Below are 22,201 nucleotides of genomic sequence, written 5' to 3' on the forward strand. Positions count from 1 at the left end.
CCTTTGAAAGGAATATTAAGCAATTTAGATTTAGAAGTCACGCCTGCTGACCAGGATTTAAGCAATAGCGCTCTGCGCGCCTGGATGGCGAATCCGGAGTTCTTAGCCGTTAGTTTGGTTAAATGCACAACGGCATCCGAAACAAACGCATTAGCTAGCTTAAGTGCTTTAAGCTTGTTCATAATCTCATCCAATGGTGCTGTGCGAATAGCCTCTTCCAGAGACTCAAACCAGAATGCCGCCGCAGCAGTGACGGGCGCAATGCATGTAAGGGGCTGTAATATAAAACCTTGTTGAACAAACATTTTCTTAAGGTAACCTTCTAATTTTTTATCCATTGGATCCGAGAAAGCACAACTATCCTCCACCGGGATAGTGGTACGCTTAGCTAAAGTAGAAACTGCTCCCTCCACCTTAGGGACCGTCTGCCATAAGTCTCGTGTGGTAGCGTCTATTGGGAACATTTTCCTAAATATCGGAGGAGGGGAAAAAGGCACACCGGGTCTATCCCACTCCTTGTTAATAATCTCTGTAAGCCTTTTAGGTATAGGAAAAACGTCAGTACACACCGGTACCGCAAAGTATTTATCCAGCCTACATAATTTCTCTGGGATTGCAACCGTGTCACAATCATTCAGAGCCGCTAACACCTCCCCTAGCAATACACGGAGGTTCTCAAGCTTAAATTTAAAATTTCTGAATCCGGTCTCCCTGGATCAGATCCGTCACCCACAGAATGAAGCTCTCCGTCCTCATGTTCTGCAAATTGTGACGCAGTATCGGACATGGCTCTCGTGTCATCAGCGCGCTCTGTCCTTAACCCAGAGCTGTCGCGCTTGCCTCTTAACTCAGGCAAGTTAGATAATACTTCTGTCATAACATTAGCCATATCTTGCAAAGTGATCTGTAAGGGCCTTGATGTACTTGGCGCCACAATATCACGCACCTCCTGAGCGGGAGGCGAAGGTACTGACACGTGAGGAGAGTTAGCCGGCATAACTTCCCCCTCATTGTCTGGTGATAATTTCTTTACCGGTAAAGACTGACTTTTCTTTAAAGTAACATCAATACAATTGGTACACATATTTCTATTGGGCTCCACATTGGCTTTTAAACATAATGAACAAGCAGATTCATCTGTATCAGACATGTTTAAACAGACTAGCAATGAGGCTAGCAAGCTTGGAAAATACTTTCAATAAATTTACAAGCAATATAAAAAACGCTGCTGCGCTTTTTTAAGAATACAAAAAAAAACTGTCACAGTTGAAATAACAATGAACTAATTCAGTTATAGCAACCAAATTTTAACAGTAAATGTATGAAATTAGCAGAGGATTGCACCCACTAGCAAAAGGATGATTTAACCCCTTAATACCAAAAACGGATAATCAATTCAACAATTAACGTTTTTATCACAGTCAAACACACTGTCACAGGTCTGCTGTGACTGATTACCTCCCTCAAAAATAAATTTTGAAGACCCCTGAGCTCTCTGGAGACGTCCTGGATCAAGGAGGAAGAAGCAGGAAGACTGTGATCGAATTTTAACTGCGCAACAAGGCGCTAAAAAAAGGCCCCTCCCACTCATATTACAACAATGGGAGACCTGATATAACGGGTTCCATGCAGAAATATACGTTAGCCATGTGAAAAAAAATCATGCCCTAAAAGATTTATCACCAAGTACCTCACAAAACGATTAACATGCCAGTAAACGTTTTAAAAACAAACATTTCAAATGTTATGTAAAGTTATCACTAAGCCTGCTACCAGTCGCTTCTACTGCAGTTAAGGCTCATACATTATTTCAGTATTAACATTATTTTCTCAGTCAAATTCCATTCCCTAGAAAAACATAATTTATGCTTACCTGATAAATTCCTTTCTTCTGTTGTGTGATCAGTCCACGGGTCATCATTACTTCTGGGATATAACTCCTCCCCAACAGGAAATGCAAGAGGATTCACCCAGCAGAGCTGCATATAGCTCCTCCCCTCTACGTCAGTCCCAGTCATTCGACCAAGAATCAACGAGAAAGGAGTAACCAAGGGTGAAGTGGTGACTGGAGTATAATTTAAAAGATATTTACCTGCCTTAAAACAGGGCGGGCCGTGGACTGATCACACAACAGAAGAAAGGAATTTATCAGGTAAGCATAAATTATGTTTTCTTCTGTTATGTGTGATCAGTCCACGGGTCATCATTACTTCTGGGATACCAATACCAAAGCAAAAGTACACGGATGACGGGAGGGATAGGCAGGCTCATTATACAGAAGGAACCACTGCCTGAAGAACCTTTCTCCCAAAAATAGCCTCCGAAGAAGCAAAAGTGTCAAATTTGTAAAATTTGGAAAAAGTATGAAGCGAAGACCAAGTTGCAGCCTTGCAAATCTGTTCAACAGAGGCCTCATTCTTAAAGGCCCAAGTGGAAGCCACAGCTCTAGTGGAGTGAGCTGTAATTCTTTCAGGAGGCTGCTGTCCAGCAGTCTCATAGGCTAAACGTATTATGCTACGAAGCCAAAAAGAGAGAGAGGTAGCAGAAGCTTTTTGACCTCTCCTCTGTCCAGAATAAACGACAAACAGGGAAGAAGTTTGGCGAAAATCTTTAGTTGCCTGCAAGTAGAACTTGAGGGCACGAACTACATCCAGATTGTGTAGAAGACGTTCCTTCTTTGAAGAAGGATTTGGACACAAGGATGGAACAACAATCTCTTGATTGATATTCCTGTTAGTGACTACCTTAGGTAAGAACCCAGGTTTAGTACGCAGAACTACCTTGTCTGAGTGAAAAATCAGATAAGGAGAATCACAATGTAAAGCTGATAACTCAGAGACTCTTCGAGCCGAGGAAATAGCCATTAAAAACAGAACTTTCCAAGATAACAATTTTATATCAATGGAATGAAGGGGTTCAAACGGAACACCCTGTAAAACGTTAAGAACTAAGTTTAAACTCCATGGCGGAGCAACAGCTTTAAACACAGGCTTGATCCTAGCTAAAGCCTGACAAAAGGCCTGGACGTCTGGATTTTCTGACAGACGCCTGTGTAACAAGATGGACAGAGCTGAAATCTGTCCCTTTAATGAACTAGCTGATAAACCCTTTTCTAAACCTTCTTGTAGAAAGGACAATATCCTAGGGATCCTAACCTTACTCCAGGAGTAACGTTTGGATTCGCACCAGTATAGGTATTTACGCCATATTTTATGGTAAATCTTTCTGGTAACAGGCTTCCTAGCCTGTATCAGGGTATCAATAACCGACTCAGAAAAACCACGTTTTGATAAAATCAAGCGTTCAATTTCCAAGCAGTCAGCTTCAGAGAAGTTAGATTTTGATGTCTGAATGGACCCTGTATCAGAAGGTCCTGTCTTAGAGGTAGAGACCAAGGCGGACAGGATGACATGTCCACTAGATCTGCATACCAAGTCCTGCGTGGCCATGCAGGCGCTATTAGAATCACTGATGCTCTCTCCTGTTTGATTTTGGCAATCAATCGAGGAAGCAGCGGGAAGGGTGGAAACACATAAGCCATCCCGAAGTTCCAAGGTGCTGTCAAAGCATCTATCAGAACCGCTCCCGGATCCCTGGATCTGGACCCGTAGTGAGGAAGTTTGGCGTTCTGGCGAGACACCATGAGATCTATCTCTGGTTTGCCCCAACGTCGAAGTATTTGGGCAAAGACCTCCGGATGAAGTTCCCACTCCCCCGGATGAAAAGTCTGGCGACTCAAAAAATCCGCCTCCCAGTTCTCCACTCCCGGGATGTGGATTGCTGACAGGTGGCAAGAGTGAGACTCTGCCCAGCGAATTATCTTTGATACTTCCATCATTGCTAGGGAGCTTCTTGTCCCTCCCTGATGGTTGATGTAAGCTACAGTCGTGATGTTGTCCGACTGAAACCTGATGAACCCCCGAGTTGTTAATTGGGGCCAAGCCAGAAGGGCATTGAGAACTGCTCTCAATTCCAGAATGTTTATTGGAAGGAGACTCTCCTCCTGATTCCATAGTCCCTGAGCCTTCAGAGAATTCCAGACAGCGCCCCAACCTAGTAGGCTGGCGTCTGTTGTTACAATTGTCCAGTCTGGCCTGCTGAATGGCATCCCCCTGGACAGGTGTGGCCGATAAAGCCACCATAGAAGAGAATTTCTGGTCTCTTGATTCAGATTCAGAGTAGGGGACAAATCTGAGTAATCCCCATTCCACTGACTTAGCATGCACAATTGCAGCGGTCTGAGGTGTAGGCGTGCAAAAGGTACTATGTCCATTGCCGCTACCATTAAGCCGATCACCTCCATGCATTGAGCTACTGACGGGTGTTGAATGGAATGAAGGACACGGCATGCATTTAGAAGCTTTGTTAACCTGTCTTCTGTCAGGTAAATCTTCATTTCTACAGAATCTATAAGAGTCCCCAAGAATGGAACTCTTGTGAGAGGAAAAAGAGAACTCTTCTTTTCGTTCACTTTCCATCCATGCGACCTTAGAAATGCCAGAACTAACTCTGTATGAGACTTGGCAGTTTGAAAGCTTGAAGCTTGTATTAGAATGTCGTCTAGATACGGAGCTACCGAAATCCCTCGCGGTCTTAGTACCGCCAGAAGGGCACCCAGAACCTTTGTGAAGATTCTTGGAGCCGTAGCCAATCCGAATGGAAGAGCTACAAACTGGTAGTGCCTGTCTAAGAAGGCAAACCTTAGGTACCGGTGATGATCTTTGTGAATCGGTATGTGAAGGTAAGCATCTTTTAAATCCACTGTGGTCATGTACTGACCCTTTTGGATCATGGGTAAGATTGTCCGAATAGTTTCCATTTTGAACGATGGAACTCTTAGGAATTTGTTTAGAATCTTTAAATCTAAGATTGGCCTGAAAGTTCCCTCTTTTTTGGGAACCACAAACAGGTTTGAGTAGAACCCTTGTCCTTGTTCCGACCGCGGAACCGGATGGATCACTCCCATTAATAACAGATCTTGTACACAGCGTAGAAACGCTTCTTTCTTTATCTGGTTTGTTGACAACCTTGACAGATGAAATCTCCCTCTTGGGGGAGATAATTTGAAGTCTAGAAGGTATCCCTGAGATATGATCTCTAGCGCCCAGGGATCCTGAACATCTCTTGCCCAGGCCTGGGCGAAGAGAGAAAGTCTGCCCCCCACTAGATCCGGTCCCGGATCGAGGGCTCTCGGTTCATGCTGTCTTTGGGGCAGCAGCAGGTTTCCTGGCCTGCTTGCCCTTGTTCCAGGACTGGTTAGGTTTCCAGCCTTGCCTGTAACGAGCAACAGCTCCCTCCTGTTTTGGTGCAGTGGAGGTTGATGCTGCTCCTGTTTTGAAATTCCGAAAGGGACGAAAATTAGACTGTCTAGCCTTAGCTTTGGCTTTGTCTTGAGGTAGGGCGTGGCCCTTACCTCCTGTAATGTCAGCGATAATTTCTTTCAAACCGGGCCCAAATAAAGACTGCCCCTTGAAAGGTATATTAAGTAATTTGGACTTAGAAGTAACATCAGCTGACCAGGATTTTAGCCACAGCGCCCTACGTGCCTGGATGGCGAATCCTGAGTTCTTAGCCGTAAGTTTGGTTAAATGTACTACGGCCTCCGAAATGAATGAATTAGCTAGTTTAAGGACTCTAAGCCTGTCCGTAATGTCGTCTAGCGTAGATGAACTAAGGTTCTCTTCCAGAGACTCAATCCAAAATGCTGCCGCAGCCGTAATCGGCGCGATACATGCAAGGGGTTGCAATATAAAACCTTGTTGAACAAACATTTTCTTAAGGTAACCCTCTAATTTTTTATCCATTGGATCTGAAAAAGCACAGCTATCCTCCACCGGGATAGTGGTACGCTTAGCTAAAGTAGAAACTGCTCCCTCCACCTTAGGGACCGTTTGCCATAAGTCCCGAGTGGTGGCGTCTATTGGAAACATCTTTCTAAATATTGGAGGGGGTGAGAACGGCACACCGGGTCTATCCCACTCCTTAGTAACAATTTCAGTTAGTCTCTTAGGTATAGGAAAAACGTCAGTACTCGCCGGTACCGCAAAGTATTTATCCAACCTACACAATTTCTCTGGTATTGCAACGGTGTTACAATCATTGAGAGCTGCTAAAACCTCCCCTAGTAATACACGGAGGTTCTCCAATTTAAATTTAAAATTTGAAATATCTGAATCCAATCTGTTTGGATCAGAACCGTCACCCACAGAATGAAGCTCTCCGTCCTCATGCTCTGCAAGCTGTGACGCAGTATCAGACATGACCCTAGTATTGTCAGCGCACTCTGTTCTCACCCCAGAGTGATCACGCTTGCCTCTTAGTTCTGGTAATTTAGACAAAACTTCAGTCATAACAGTAGCCATATCTTGTAATGTTATCTGTAATGGTCGCCCAGATGTACTAGGCGCCATAATATCACGCACCTCCCGGGCGGGAGATGCAGGTACTGCCGCGTGAGGCGAGTTAGTCGGCATAACTCTCCCCTCGCTGTTTGGTGAAATTTGTTCAAATTGTACAGATTGACTTTTATTTAAAGTAGCATCAATACAGTTAGTACATAAATTTCTATTGGGCTCCACCTTGGCATTGGAACAAATGACACAGATATCTTCCTCTGAGTCAGACATGTTTAACACACTAGCAATAAACTTGCAACTTGGTTATAATCTTTTTTAGCAAAAACGTACTGTGCCTCAAAGAGGTACTAAACGATTAAATGACAGTTGAAATAATGAACTGAAAAAACAGTTATAGCATCAAACTTTAAAACAACACAACTTTTAGTAAAGGTTTGTTCCCATTAGTAAAATAACAATAATTAAATTTGACATAAAAAATTACAGAGCAACGTTTTTATTCACAGTCAATATAAAATTCTCACAGCTCTGCTGAGAGAATCTACCTCCCTCCAAAGAAGTTTGAAGACCCCTGAGATCTGTCAGAGATGAACCGGATCATGCAGGAAATATAAGAGTAGCTGACTGGAAATTTTTGATGCGTAGCAAAGAGCGCCAAAAACGGCCCCTCCCTCTCACACACAGCAGTGAAGAGAAACGAAACTGTCACAATTAAAAGCAAACAACTGCCAAGTGGAAAATAATGCCCAAATATTTATTCACTCAGTACCTCAGAAATGTAAACGATTCTACATTCCAGCAAAAACGTTTAACATGATAAATACTTATTAAAAGGATTAGTGACTTTTAACAGAGTAGTTCCGGTGAAATACCATCCCCAGAATACTGAAATGTATACATACATGTCATTATAACGGTATGGCAGGATTTTCTCATCAATTCCATTCAGAAAATAAAAACTGCTACATACCTCAATGCAGATTCATCTGCCCGCTGTCCCCTGATCTGAAGCTTTTACCTCCCTCAGATGGCCGAGAACAGCAATATGATCTTAACTACTCCGGTTAAAATCATAGTAAAAAACTCTGGTAGATTCTTCCTCAAACTCTGCCAGAGAAGTAATAACACGCTCCGGTGCTATTGTAAAATAACAAACTTTTGATTGAAGTCATAAAAACTAAGTATAATCACCATAGTCCTCTCACACATCCTATCTAGTCGTTGGGTGCAAGAGAATGACTGGGACTGACGTAGAGGGGAGGAGCTATATGCAGCTCTGCTGGGTGAATCCTCTTGCATTTCCTGTTGGGGAGGAGTTATATCCCAGAAGTAATGATGACCCGTGGACTGATCACACATAACAGAAGAAATAACTCTACTGCGCATACATATATCAGCCTGATACCAGTCGCTACTACTGCATCTAAGGCTGTACTTACATCATATGGGTATCAGCAGTGTTTTCTTAGTCAATTCCATTCCTTGGAAAATATTATACTGCACATACCTCATTTGCAGGGGACCCTGCATGCTATTCCCTTTTCTGAAGTTACCCCACTCCTCAGAAGGTACGAGAACAGCCAGTGGATCTTAGTTACGTCTGCTAAGATCATAAAAAACGCAGGCAGATTCTTCTTCTAAATACTGCCTGAGAGAAAAAACAGCACACTCCGGTGCCATTTAAAATAACAAACTTTTGATTGAAGAATAATTAAGTAAAAAACTCCTAACTCCTCTCACGACCTCCTTCTTTGTTGAGAGTTGCAAGAGAATGACTGGATATGACATGTGAGGGGAGGAGCTATATAGCAGCTCTGCTTGGGTGATCCTCTTGCAACTTCCTGTTGGGGAGAATATATCCCATAAGTAATGGATGACCCGTGGACTGAACACACTTAACAAGAGAAAAACAAGCCTTCTGTCCTGTCAAGATGTGTTAATGAACTGCACAATGAGTTATTCTTATTTATTTATATATTTATTTATTCTCTCTCTCTCTCTCTCTCTCTCTCTCTCTCTCTCTCTCTCTCTCTCTCTCTCTCTCTCTCTATATATATATATATATATATATATATATATATATATATATATAGTCATCAGATAGGAAGGCACCCACCCGGTCTTAAAATTGTAATCCTTTTTTATATATAATAAAGGATTACAATTGTAAGACCTGGTGAGGGCCTTCCTATCTGCTGACTGTACTATTATATTAAGTGCAACCCGGGCAGAGAGGGTTATATACCACAACAAGGACATGTATATATATATATATATGTACACACACACATACATATTCAGACATGTATATTATATATACACATACAGTATATATTCAAACATGTATATGTATGTATGTATGTATGTATGTATCTTAATGTTAACCCCTTCACTATCTGGACTTCTTAGAGAAGAACTTGCCCAAAACACCAGAGAATTTTTAGCATTTTTGCTATCACTCCATTTAAAGGGACAGTCAAGTCCAAAATAAACTTTCATGATTCAAATAAGGCATGTTATTTTAAACAACTTTCCAATGTACTTTTATCTATCACCAAGTTTGCTTTGTTCTCTTCGTAAGCTGAAAGCTAAACCTAGGTAGGCTCATATGCTAATTTCTTAGACCTTGAAGGCTGCCACTAATCTGAATGCATTTTGACCACTAGAGGGCGTTAGTTCATGTGTGTCATATAGATAACATTGAGCTCACGCATGTAAAGTTACTTAGGAGTCAGCACTGATTAGCTAAAATGCAAGTCTGTCAAAAGAACTGAAATAAGGGGGCAGTTTGCAGAGGCTTAGATACAAGGTAATCACAGAGGTAAAACGTGTATTATAATTGCGTTGGTTATACAAAACTGGAAAATGGGTAATAAAGGGATTATCTATGTTTTTAAACAACACAACTTCTGGTGTTGACTGTCCCTTTAAACAGAAATAGAGCCTTGGCTTTTTTTATTTACATGTCAAAATTATATACCGTATATAAGTAGATAACCCAAGGTATTGATCTAGGCCCATTTTGGTATATTCCATGCCACCATTTCACTGCTAATGCGATCATATAAAAAAAATCATTAACTTTTTCACAAACTTTGGGTTTCTCACTGAAATTATTTACATACCGTTTGTGCAATCATGACACAAATAATTGTAAAAGCTTCTCTGGGATCCCCTTTGTTCAGAAATAGAAGACATGCATGGCTTTGCCATTGATTTTTGGTAATTATTATTGCAGCTGCGCTCCACCCTTTAATTATTCCCGGCAGTGAAGGGGTTAATCATGTAGCTTGTAAGGTTCATTTTAGCTTACCCTCCAACCTCCCTGATCCCTTCAAAACAGCTCTCTAACCCTAACCCCTCTAACTAATGTCTTACGAAACTATTTCTGTAGTGTAGTGGTCCCCCCACATTCCTCCCCTCCGGATTTTTAGTTAGGGAACCCCCACCCCACTTTTTTCTGTAGTGTTGCTCCCCATCCCTCCCGCTCCCTATTTTTTTTTGTAGTATAGGGCCATCCCACTTCCTCCCTCTGCAGCTGGGCTGCCCACCCACCTCCCGGATTCCCTCCCTCACCTCTCTCCGGCACCAGAAGATGATGGTTACAGACGGTGACACACACAGTGTCACTACCTGTAATGATCTGGCATTCACCATCTGTAACAATCGTGCTCTGCTACTATATGAAGACAGATGCCATAAGCTCAGGAACTCCAGCTGTCGGCTGTAACTTAACAGCCAGAAACTGCTGGAGCTTCCTGCAGCTCCGACGTATATATATATATATATATATATATATATTGTGTGGTACAATAAGCAAAGTACCGCAAATGTATATATACGGACGCAATGGCATAAGGGGTTAAAGCCCTTTGCCTGCCTTTTTTTTCTTTTAACAACTGAGACCTTTTTATTAGATGACATTATTATGGGTGTAACTGTACTTTGTAATGTATTTTGGATGTGTCTTGTGACACTTTTTTGTTTTGCAGTTCAACTGCGCTCAAGCAATAACATTTACTTTGAACTTTTCATACAAGCGGAAAACCTGACACATGCAAACACCCGCGATAAACCCCTTATCGCTTGCGTGTAACTATTAACGCACCACTCATAATCTGGTCCTTTATGTTAACAGTTCAAGGTATTTACTGTCCCTTTAAGTTCAGTATAGTTGCAAAACAGTTTGCTGGTACAGTAGTTCAGTCTCCTAATGCGTTTCAAAGAGTTAAACCTTGTTTATCAGAGGATTGTTGTGCTAAGTGATCTTTTGATGAGAGATACTCGGTCTGTACATGCAGTTAAATTTCTTTAATAACATACTACACTATATTTCCATATTTATTCCTTTTTTAATGCGCCTGTGAAGCATTTATTCATTTTAGGACGACACACAAACAAGAAGATCCTCCAGGAGGCACCAACCATCCCAATTAATCGTAGAGTTAACTTACCTTATTATTGATTAAGGATGAAATAGAAGCAATTACATTATATGGCCAACGGTATGTGGACACCAGACCATCATATCTATATGAGCTTGCTGGACATCCCATTCCAAAACCATGGGCATAAATATGGTGTACCCCCCCCTTTATGGCTATAACATAGTATTCTGGAAAGCTTTCCACAATATTTTGGAGTTTGCCCCAATGAATACCAAAGGGGTTCAATGGGGTTAAGGCATCTTGAGTTCCTCCACACCACACTCATCAACCCATGTCTTCATGGATCTCGCTTTTTGCACAGGGGCGCATTCATGCTGGAAATGGAAAAGGCCTTGCCCAGATTGTTGGAAGCACTCAATTGTCGAAAATGTGTTTGTATCCTGTAGCATTTAGATGACCCTTCACTGGAACTAAAGGGCCTATCTCAAACCCTGAAAAACAGCTCCAGACTATTATCCCTCCGCCGCCAAATTTTAAAGTAGGAGGCTTAGGTAGCGTTCTTGGCATCTGCTTCACCCAAATTCTTTTATCAGACTGCCAGATAGTGAAGCATGATTTATCACTACAGAGAACACTTCTCCAGCAGATGCTTGTCATTGTTCATTTTGATGTGAGACTTGTCTACAGATGCTTGGGCATGGAAACTCATCTCATTAAGTTCCAGATGCACAGGTACTTGCACTGATGATGTTTCCAGATGCAGTTTGAAACTCTGTATTGAGTGATGCAACAGATGATAGGCGATTTTTACACAAATTGAGCTTCAACACTCTGCAGCCTATCTATGTGAGTTTGTGTGGTCTACCACTTTGTGGCTGGGCTGCTGTTGCTCCTAGATAGCTGTGATTGACTGGGCAGATCTAGTAGGGCTGCTGTTGCTCCTAGATGGCTATGATTTACTGGGCAGATCTAGTAGGGCAGAAATTTCACAAACTTACGACAAAAGTGGCATCCTATGACAGTGCCACATTTAAAGGCACTGAGCTCTTCAGTACAATCCAATATACTGTAAATGTTTGTCTATAGAAATATCATGACTATAATCTGGATTTTATGCATCTGTTAGCAATGGGTTTAACCAATTCGTAGGGGTGTACACATACCTTTGATTATATGGTGTAAGTTAAAATATATTTTTGGCAGGAAGGGGGGACACAATCAAATTTGGTGGAGACAGAAATGCCTAATAAAAATGGAATATATTAACATTTTTAACAGATTCTGTGAAATAAAATATATCTTACCTGGAATATTTTTTCCAGTAATGGGAGTCGTTTGCGTCTTCATGTTCTTGTAAAAGTCGTAATCGTCTTCTTGTGCCTTCTTGAGGTCCTTGTCATTAGAACAATCTACATTTATAGCCGGTCGAGGTTTATTGGTTCGGAAGAAAACCTTTGCAGTGCACAATCCAGTAATTTCCTAGTCAATAAAATGGAAGAATACGCTTGAAGGCTATCCCAAATATTCAAATCTGTACAAGAACATTTAAATTATAAATAGGAGTATAAATATAACGACAAGGTGAAAAGCAATGTTTTTGTTAATGCATTCCTGTTTCATTAATTTGAAAATGAAACAATTCAGTCATCTGTGAATGAATAGCATGTTTACTGAATATTGGACAGTGAAATTCTAACACCAATGTGTGATATACTATGGGGTGAATACACAACCTTGCTTCACAATGCATTATGTGGGTAGGCTTAGGAAAATGCAAGCACTAAATGTAGAACATTGTTACAAACATTATTACAAAGTCTAAGAGGCAGCAGCACCATTCAATAATAGTTATGTATTTAATACATAAGCAGAAATGCAACGTTTTGGACCTATTCCGTCCTTAATCATGCATGATTAAGGACTGAATAGATCAGAAACGTTGCATTTATGTAAAAAATAAAAACTATTATTGAATGGTGCGGCTGCCTCTTGGACTTTGTATATACTTTATGGGCCTGGAGTGTGGACCCTGCAGCAAGCACATTATCTGAACACTGGTGCTGAATTATTTTGCTTTTTTACAAACAATATTGCAAACACTGCTGCCAAATAGAGCACAAGCACACTCCCGAGCCTACCTACTGTGGGTATGGTGGTCTTGTTTTAAAGAGATATGTTTTAACAAACAAAACAACGTCAATTTAAAATTATTATTTTTTCTGTAAGTGCAGTGTCTCTCTGACCCATGTGTCATTTTGACATGCATGACCCTTTAAATACTCATTTCATATAAACTTTATGATATAGGGAGCAAATATTATCCTTATAATAATGGTCAGGATCTGCTGATATAAACACAATAGTAAGCAGGTAGGTTTCTTTTGCAACACTGTATGGTACACTGGAATGGCCAAATATTGCCCCATTTCATATACAGGTAGAAAAGTCTTTTTTTTTTCAAACTGACTGGGACCGGAAAAGGTTTGGATTTCAGAATAGCTGTATATTTACATCTTTAAAATAGGATAGCTTGAATAGGGGATGGGACTACGTGTAAACAATAATATCTTGTGTCATTTAGGCAATATTTACATATCATAATACAGCATTTACCAGCAACCTAAATGTAGTTTTAAATCATTTTTAGTACTTTTCTATACATAGTACCCTCAGATGGTACAGTACTGTAATCAGAAAGGGAATATTTGCTGTTTTAAATAAATTTATACTATTATTTGCATTTTAGATCACAAATTAACAAACCAAAGATTCAGGCAGAGAAGATTGTGACTTACAGGCTGAAAAAATAGTAATTTTTTATATCTTTTTTTTAAAAAAAGTATTAATTAAAACATTTGGATTTTGGAATTCTGGATTTGGGAATTAGTCTCTGTATTTAAAATACAAATAATTAGAAAAATTAAGTACTTACATTTGTTTTAATGTCCCTGGTTGAAAATTCAATGTAGTACTTGTTTCCTATATCAGGAAATGACTGGAGAAAAAAAATAAAAATAACATTCCATTAGGACATAATGAAGTTCATAAGTAGATTATGACTTTAATTTTGAAAATAAACTTGCTTGATTTTTATGTATTGGTATTTTACCCATGGGCTTGAAGTGCATTACTGACCATAGATAACTATCGGCCAGATTACGAGTTTTGCGTTATGAGCGGCTCGGTAATAACTTGCAAGCTATTTCCACCGCTCACCTTTAATAGCGCTGCTATTACAGGTTTGCAAAAACCTGGCGTTAGCGGGCAATATGGCAGCGTTGAACTCCATACCGCACACAAATACCAGCGCTGCTTTGAGCTGGTTTTACGTGCTCGTGCACGATTTCCCCATAGACATCAATGGGGAGAGCCGGCTAAAAAAAAAAACTAACACCTGCAATAAAGGAATGTACAGCTCCGTAACGCAGCCCCATTGATTCCTAAGGGAAAAGAACATTTACGTTTACACCTAACAACCTAACATAAACCCTGAGTCTAAACACCCCTAATCTGCCGCCCACGACATTGCTGACACCTACATTACACTTATTAACCCCTAATCTGCCGCCCCGACATTTCCGACACCTAACTACACTTATTAACCCCTAATCTACCGCCCCCAACGTCGCCACCACCTACATAAATTTATTAACCCCTAATATGCCGCCCTCAACGTTGCAGCCGCCACTATACTAAAGTTATTAACTCCTAAACCTCTGGCCTCCCACATCACTAACACTAAATAAATATATTAACCCCTAAACCTAAGTCTAACCCTAACCCCCCTAACTTTAATATAATTAAAATAAATCTAAATAAAAATTACTATCATTAACTAAATAATTCCTGTTTAAAACTAAATACTTACCTATAAAATAAACCCTAAGCTTGCTACAATATAACTAATAGTTATATTGTATCTAGCTTAGGTTTTATTTTTATTTCACAGCTAAGTTTGTATTTATTTTAACTAGGTAACTAGTTAGTAAATAGTTATTAACTATTTACTAACTATCTAGTTAAAATAAATACACATTTACCTGTAAAATAAAACCTAACCTGCCTCACACTAACACCTAACATTACACTACAATTAAATAAATTACATTAAATACAATTAACTAAATCACAAAAAACAAACTAAATTACACAAAATAAAAAAGAAATGATCAAATATTTAAACTAATTATACTTAATCTAATAGCCCTATCAAAATAACCCCCCCCCCCCAAAAAAACAAAACCCTAGCCTAAACTAAACTGCCAATAGCCTTTAAAAGGGCCTTTTGCAGGGCATTGCCCCAAAGAAATCAGCTCTTTTGCCTGTAAAAAAAATACAAACAACCCCCCCAAGAGTTAAACCCCCCACCCACACAACCAAACCCCCCAAATAAAATCCTATCTAAAAAACCTAAGCTCCCAATTGCCCTGAAAAGGGCATTTGGATGGGCATTGACCTTAAACGGGCATTTAGCTCTTTTTCTTTGCCCAAACCCCTAATCTAAAAATAAAACCCACCCAATAAACCCTTAAAAAAACCTAACACTAACCCCCGAAGATCCACTTACAGTTTTTGAAGGCCGGACATCCATCCTCATCAAGCCGGGAGAAGTCTTCATCCAAGTGGGCAGAAGTCCTCAACGAAGCCGGGAGAAGTCTTCATCCAAGCGATAAGAAGTTGTGCTCCAGGCGGGCAGAAGTCTTCATCCCGACAGCATCATCTATCTTCATCTTTCCGACGCGGAGCGGCTCCATCTTCAAGACATCCGGCACGGAGCATCCTCTTCATACAGTCGCAGTCGTACACTGAAGGTTAGTTTAAATGATGTCATCCAAGATGGCGTCCCTTGAATTCCGATTAGCTGATAGAATTCTATCAGCCAATCGGAATTAAAGGTGAAAAAATCCTATTGGCTGATGCAATCAGCCAATAGGATTGAGCTTCAATCCTATTGGCTGATCCAATCAGCCAATAGGATTGAGCTTGCATTCTATTGGCTGTTCCAATCAGAATTCTATCAGCCAATCAGAATTCAAGGGACGCCATCTTGGATGACGTCATTTAAAGGAACCTTCAGTGTACGGCTGGGACCGTATGAAGAGGATGCTCCGCGCCGGATGTCTTGAAGATGGAGCCGCACCGCGTCAGAAGGATGAAGATAGAAGATGCAGTCTGGATGAAGACTTCTGCCAGCCTGGAGCACAACTTCTTGCCGCTTGGATGAAGACTTCTCCCGGCTTCATTGAGGACTTCTGCCCGCTTGGATGAAGACATCTCCCGGCTTGATGAGGATGGATGTCCGGTCTTCAAAAACTGTAAGTGGATCTTCGGGGGTTAGTGTTAGGTTTTTTTAAGGGATTACTGGATGGGTTTTAATTTTAGATTAGGGGTTTGGGCAAAGAAAAGAACTAAATGCCCTTTTAAGGGCAATGCACATCCAAATGCCCTTTTCAGGGCATGGGGGGTTTGGTTGTGTTGGTGGTGGGTTTTACTGTTGGGGGGGTCGTTTGTATTTTTTTTTACAGGTAAAAGAGCTGATTTCTTTGGGGCAATGCCCCGCGAAAGGCCCTTTTAGTTTAGGCTAGGGTTTTTTTTATTTTTGGGGGGGAGCTTTTTTATTTTGATAGGGCTATTAGATTAGGTGTAATTAGTTTAAATATTTGATTATTTCTTTTTTTTTTGTGTAATTTAGTGTTTATTTTTTTGTAATTTAGTTAATTGTATTTAATTAATTAATGTAATTTATTTAATTGTATTGTAATGTTAGGTGTTAGTGTGAGGCAGGTTAGGTTTTATTTTACAGGTAAATATATATTTATTTTAACTAGATAGTTAGTAAATAGTTAATAACTATTTACTAACTAATCTACCTAGTTAAAATAAATACAAACTTAGCTGTGAAATTAAAATAAAACCTAAGATAGCTACAATGTAACTATTAGTTATATTGTAGCTATCTTAGGGTTTATTTTACAGGTAAGTATTTAGTTTTAAAAAGGAATTATTTAGTTAAAGATAGTAATTTTTATTTAGATTTATTTTAATTATATTAAAGTTAGGGGTGTTAGGGTGAAACTTAGCGTTAGGTTTAGGGGTTAATAACTTTAGTATAGTGGCGGCGGTGACGTTGGGGACGGCAGATTAGGGGTTAATAATATTTAACTAGTGTTTGTGATGCGGGAGTACAGCGGTTTAGGGGTTAATATGTTTATTATAGTGGTGGCGATGTCCGGAGCAGCAGATTAAGGGTTAATAATTTTATTTTAGTATTTGCGATGCGGGAGGGCCTCGGTTTAGGGGTTAATAGGTAGTTTATGGGTGTTAGTGTACTTTGTAACACTTTATTTATGAGTTTTATGCTACAGCTTTGTAGCGCAAAACCCATAACTACTGACTTTCAGTTTACGATACGCATCTTGTAGTTATGGGCTGTACCGCTCACTTTTTGGCCGGACAGGCAAACTCGTAATACCGGCACTATGGAAGTCCCATTGAAAAAGGACTTTTTAAAAAATGCGTTAGTTACGTTGCGTGACGGCCAAAAAAGTGTGCGGTACAGCTATACCTACAAGACTCGTAATAGCAGCGGTAGTAAAAAAGCAGCGTTATGAGGCTTTTTCACTCATAACGCAAAACTCGTAATCTAGCCGTATGTGTTTAACCCCTGCAAAGGAGATAAACACAATTGGTAAAGTCACAATTGCAGGTCCCAAGCAGGTTGCAGAGTTGTGCAACTGCCGCTTTCAATTGGCTGACCGGCCATGTCTGTTTGGGAACGGCTCTTTTTAAATAATGAAAATTTAATTTTGAGTTTCTAACACTTTCATTTCTTTCACTTATGGAAAAGCAATACCACAGGGTTACAAATCAGCCATTATTATATTGCAGTAAGTATGTGTTCCATTAAAGGGACAGTAAACATTGTTCTATAACATGTTCAATTATGAGTGATGAAATAATTTTACAATATACTTTCATTATTAATTTTTTTACACCTTTTCAAGACTAACCCTGCTAAACAGCTGTCCCTTATTGGCTTTATCTAGTAAAAATTGCAAAACAATGTGCTTTTTACTAACATTATGATCACGACTAGCCTTATTGTCTCCAGACTAAAACCTAGGGCCTCCATTACATATGCAGCGTCGCCCGCAAAATCCTCTGCCGCCAGATTTTATGAGATTTTTGGTATTACATATACGGCGTAGCATACAAGTTACGCGCGTATATTTCACCCTTCGGACATATTTTTTTTTACCCATAGACTAACATAGAACAGCCGTGCAATTTGGTATCCAATATGCAGCATAAGGACTTACGCGCGCAGAATTCAGAAAATCTACACCATTCTCATCTCGCCACATATTGCAGGCGCAGCAACCCTTGCACTGATTAAAAAAGCAACGTAACTCCCTGGAAGCCTTAACAAACACATACATTTAAGCAGCATCTCAAGGTTAAAGGGACAGTATTCTATGATATTTGTTTTTTAAGGTTTATTTGTGTATTTGAAATAGTTTGAGGCCACAACATAATCAAATGGATTGAGCTTGTAGGTACTTTATCACATTGTGGACATATACTTGCTCATTTACTTTAAATTTCTTCTCAAAACAATCAACAATACTTGGAGGAGAGAACAATGGGAAAACATAATTGTATTACCTTCATCTCTTTAGAATCCACTGGAGTGTAATTTATTCTAATACTAACACAGCTTGGCATTGATGCCAAAATATATAAATGGACAGTCAAGTCCAAAGAAAACCTTCTTGTTTTAAATAGGGCATGTTATTTCAAACTACTTTCAGATTTAATTCTAACACTTGCTTTGTTCTCTTGGTATTCTTAGTTGAAAGCAAAACCTAGGATGGCTCATATGATAATTTCTAAGACCTTCTTGAAGGCTGCCTCTTTGCAATTGTGTCAAACCAATCACAGACACCACAACCTCTCACCTGCAGCCTTAAAACACCTGATAATGCCCACCCTATCAGTAACATCACTACTATATATACCAATGTGTCAATTTATATTGGATGAAAGATACATTGATTTACATCTTAGAAGTGAATATTACTATATGTACCCTTCATAAACAACTATTGTGGATGTGAGTTATAGTACAAGAATATGTCATAAACATGATAATATTACCTTTTTTTATTGCCATTTCCACATAGGTCTTATTATATGTTTTAACAATATTAGTGTACTAAAACACACCTCACATGGATGTGGATGACAATTATATGGTAAATAACGGAGGACAAGATTTATGGTGAACTATAAGAATATTTATTTATTTTTTTGCTTCTTGGATGAGGGAGCTGAGGTGACTGTAGTGGATTTCCTTGTTCTCCTGGTTTGAGAAGATTCTGCTGTTTCTGCTGGTCACAGATGATAGGCTGGAGGCAGTGTCCTGCTGGTGTGTAAAATGCTCAACCAACACACCCAAGAGTTAATTTTGTTCTCTCCATCTATTGTCCATTTGCATCTGCATATCAGACAGAATTTGCATCATCTGTGATTGGTTATGAACACTTGCACTTAACGATGCTGCCATGTCCCTCTGTAGCTCTATGCTACGTTGTTGTCTCCTCTCTTGGCTCCTGATGAACCTTTCAAAGTTCTTGAAGAACCTCTCTTGGCCTATTTGTATGTTCTCAGTGCTTGTTATGAGCCTCCTCTGGAGTGCAATGTATTTCTCACCCAAGGGTGAATACAATGCATCCACAGGCTCTTGAGCAGCAGGGCTTCTAGTTGCTTGTGGGGCAGGGTCACCTGCATCTGCTGTTGCTTGAGGTGCAGGTCCAGTTTCAACTGCCGGTTCATGTGGGGCAGGGCCAGCTTCAACTGCTGGTTCATGTGGGGCAGGGCCAGCTTCAACTGCTGGTTCATGTGGGGCAGGGCCAGCTTCAACTGATGGTTCATGTGGGGCAGGGTCACCTGCATCTGATGGTTCTTGAGGTTCAGGTTCAGGAATCTTGCCAGGGGTCATATGGCAATGGTGGTGGCATCACTCCCGGGTCCTCAACTGAAGCCATCCAACCATGCTCATGACTGGGAGCATACTGTTCTTGCAGTTGCCTGAAGGGTGGTGGTGATGGCATGGATGTTTGTATCCTTGTGACAGGAGGTTCTGTGAAGGAGTCAAAGGATGAGATGGATAAGTAAAGTCAGATATATGTCCACGTGGGCATACAATATACATTGATACATGCTAGGGCCTATACTGATTTTCATGTCAAACTCTATAACATGTGTCCTGTGTTAATCTGAGACATGTTAGTATTGCACTATTACACCTCATATCATGAATTGCATTGTGTCAAGTAGCATTAATGTCAAGTATAATTGTAGATGTTTTTGTTAGTAGTCCAAATACCATGCTCCTCATTGTGTACATGAATGTGTGATATTAAAGGATGTTATATCTCAAATACATATAATACTGGTGTGTGGGATGTTACTCACCAGCATGATGTGCTGTGGTTGCAGCCCCTGAGTCACGAGCCCCTGGAAGTCCACGGACTGCTGTGATACTCAGGGACCTGCGTATCATCTCCTGCCAGGTGTTATACTCAATATCTAGGGATGGACCACCGCCTGTTCCCCTCTGGTGCATAGCTTCCTGCCCCATCTTTTCTTTGACCCGCCTCTTGCAGTCATTCCACCGCTTTTTCAGGCCCTCAACAGTCCTCCTCTGCGGGGCCACACTGTTGACGGCATCCTCTACCGCCAACCATGCCGTTTTTCTCCTTTTGGCAATGCCTTTGCCCTTCTCCTACCCGAAGAGGGCACTGTAATTGTCCATGATGGCCTGGACTAGGGCAACATTTTCCTCAAATGAGAAGTTGGGACATCTCAGCCTCTCATGTCCCTGGTGTGGGTTCCTCCCTATCCTCTCCCTCCTCCCCCCTTCTGTCCACATGTGCACCCTCTGTCCCTCTCCTATATGTGCCTGCTCTCTGGGGCTTTCGGGCATCTCCCCTCCCATCATCCCTTCTAGTTCTCCCTCTCCCCACTCCACTTACTCCCTGACGGGGACCCCACTGCTCCTCCTGTCCTCTCCAATACTCCTCTCCCTGCCACTCCTCTCCCCTCCTCCCTACCTCTCCCTGCCATCCTCACACTACACACACTCACACTCACTCCCAGTTCAATCACACACAATCACAACCAAACACTCAGCCTATCACACTGTGAAATTTAAATAAAATGTGTGAGGTGTTAGAAAAAAAAGTGTGGTGTATTTGTATATGTATGTATGCAAAATGTGTGCAATATGTAAAAATATGTGTAAGTGTACAAGCTTAATCAAACAACAATGCGACCTAACTAACTCCTCTGTTTGCGCCTCTCTCTCTACTCTGACTAATCCTCCACTTCAGTGTAGTGTGCTGTAGCTCAAAGAACAATCCAAACACACTGAAGAAAATGGCGGCTGCACATGGGTTTATATATGAATTTTGAATAGCGTAATTGAGTGTCGCCTAATTTGCATAAAACTACTCTTTATTGACACTTTCCGTGGACAAAATACTGGCGTAAGTTACTTGCGACGACTAAAATGTGTATTTGCGCACATTTCAGAAGATCGCCAGTTTGTCCTACTTACACCAGTTTAGCATATAACGGCGCAATATATGTAATACCCCGATGTGCGAGGTGAAATTACGGGCGGACACTTGTGCCGAAACATGCGCCGTATATGTGATCGCGCCCTAGATTGGCTCCTCCATATAATGCAAATGGTGTGTGCAGTTTGGCTACTGAAAAATAATTGAAGCAAAAAAGTGTTAATATATTTTTAAAATGTTTAGACTTGGCTGACGTTATTCTACAGCAACACAAAAGAAATACCTTGTATTTGGTTGGTGCTTACTGCTCCTTTAAATGTGGCTATGTCCTTGTGGAAAACAGCGCTGTCTTACAAAACAGTTATTTTTTAACTAAAGTTTAAACATACAGGCACCTTGATTTCTAAGTCATTTACGGTATTTTTTTGTCCTTGAAAAAACAACACCAAGTGGGACAAAAACAAACCTTGCTCAATCCACATTTTTTTTAGCTTAGTCTTATAAAGCGGAGTCTGAATGTTCTAAACAAACACTAGAAAAACTATTTCTATTAGATACACATAATTTTAAAACCAAACAGGAAATGTCTGATGATCTGAACCAAAGCCCAGTACAGATAACTCTACGCCTGTGAAACTGTCACAAGTTTTGTTTTCTTTTTTTAATTATAAAATTGTGAATGTGGTTGATTTGTGGTTATGAAAGGTAAATTTGTTTTATACAATGTTATTGTTATAAATTATGTATTTCACGTTATTGTTTTTTTTTGTTCAAACATTTTTATTAAAGTTTTCAAGACATTTCACAAAAATAAAGAGCATTAAGAAAATACAGAAACTTATACAGTTTTTGTCTTAAATTTGCATTAGTCAAA

The 22,201-nt window shown here is 40.3% G+C and overlaps 1 protein-coding gene across 1 annotated transcript in view; it reads right to left on the bottom strand.

Moving 5' to 3' along the window:
- Positions 1–22,201, bottom strand: part of RARRES1 (retinoic acid receptor responder 1) — a 59,801-nt gene that overhangs the window by 11,835 nt on the left and 25,765 nt on the right. The window contains exons 2-3 of the mRNA XM_053710095.1: positions 13,677–13,739; positions 12,049–12,223 (exon numbers count right to left, since the gene is read on the bottom strand). Of these exons, the coding sequence (XP_053566070.1) occupies positions 12,049–12,223; positions 13,677–13,739 (238 nt within the window). The remainder of the gene's footprint in view (positions 1–12,048; positions 12,224–13,676; positions 13,740–22,201) is intronic.

Source organism: Bombina bombina, chromosome 4 (assembly GCF_027579735.1).
Source record: "Bombina bombina isolate aBomBom1 chromosome 4, aBomBom1.pri, whole genome shotgun sequence".
NCBI lineage: Eukaryota > Metazoa > Chordata > Amphibia > Anura > Bombinatoridae > Bombina > Bombina bombina.